The sequence below is a fragment of the Chaetura pelagica genome, unplaced genomic scaffold (genome assembly GCF_000747805.2).
Source record: "Chaetura pelagica isolate M959 unplaced genomic scaffold, ChaPel_1.0 scaffold595, whole genome shotgun sequence".
NCBI lineage: Eukaryota > Metazoa > Chordata > Aves > Apodiformes > Apodidae > Chaetura > Chaetura pelagica.
Genome location: NW_009953221.1, coordinates 622,783 through 623,180, shown reverse-complemented (window position 1 = coordinate 623,180; position 398 = coordinate 622,783). Strand labels below are relative to the sequence as shown.

At 60.1% G+C, this 398-nt stretch overlaps 1 protein-coding gene across 1 annotated transcript in view; it reads left to right on the top strand.

The window, feature by feature from the left end:
- RAB8A (RAB8A, member RAS oncogene family) overlaps positions 1-398 on the top strand; it is a 13,113-nt gene that overhangs the window by 9,435 nt on the left and 3,280 nt on the right. The window contains exon 3 of the mRNA XM_009997806.1: positions 270-330. Within this exon, the coding sequence (XP_009996108.1) occupies positions 328-330 (3 nt within the window). The 5' untranslated portion in view covers positions 270-327. The remainder of the gene's footprint in view (positions 1-269; positions 331-398) is intronic.

Sequence of the window (398 nt, the reverse complement as noted above, 5' to 3'; positions counted from 1 at the left end):
TGAGGTTCTGTCCTTGAGGTTCTGTCCTTAAGGTTCTGTCCTTAAGGTTCTGTCCTTAAGGTTCTGTCCTTAAGGTTCTGTCCTTAAGGTTCTGTCCTTAAGGTTCTGTCCTTAAGGTTTCGCTCGGCTCGTGCCGCTGCAACTGCAACCAAAACCAGTTCGAGCGCGTCTGAAGTCGAGTTCAAATTAAATCATGTCAAACTCTCCTTGGCTTCCCCCCCGCCGGCTCGGGCGGTGCGTGAGCCCCGTGTTGTGTGTGTGTGTTGCAGGGACACGGCGGGGCAGGAGCGGTTCCGGACCATCACAACCGCCTATTACCGGGGAGCCATGGTAGGAGCGGGCGGGGCGGGTCGCGCCCCCCGGGCGGGTCAGCCTCCGGGGGCACGTCGCGGGGGCTG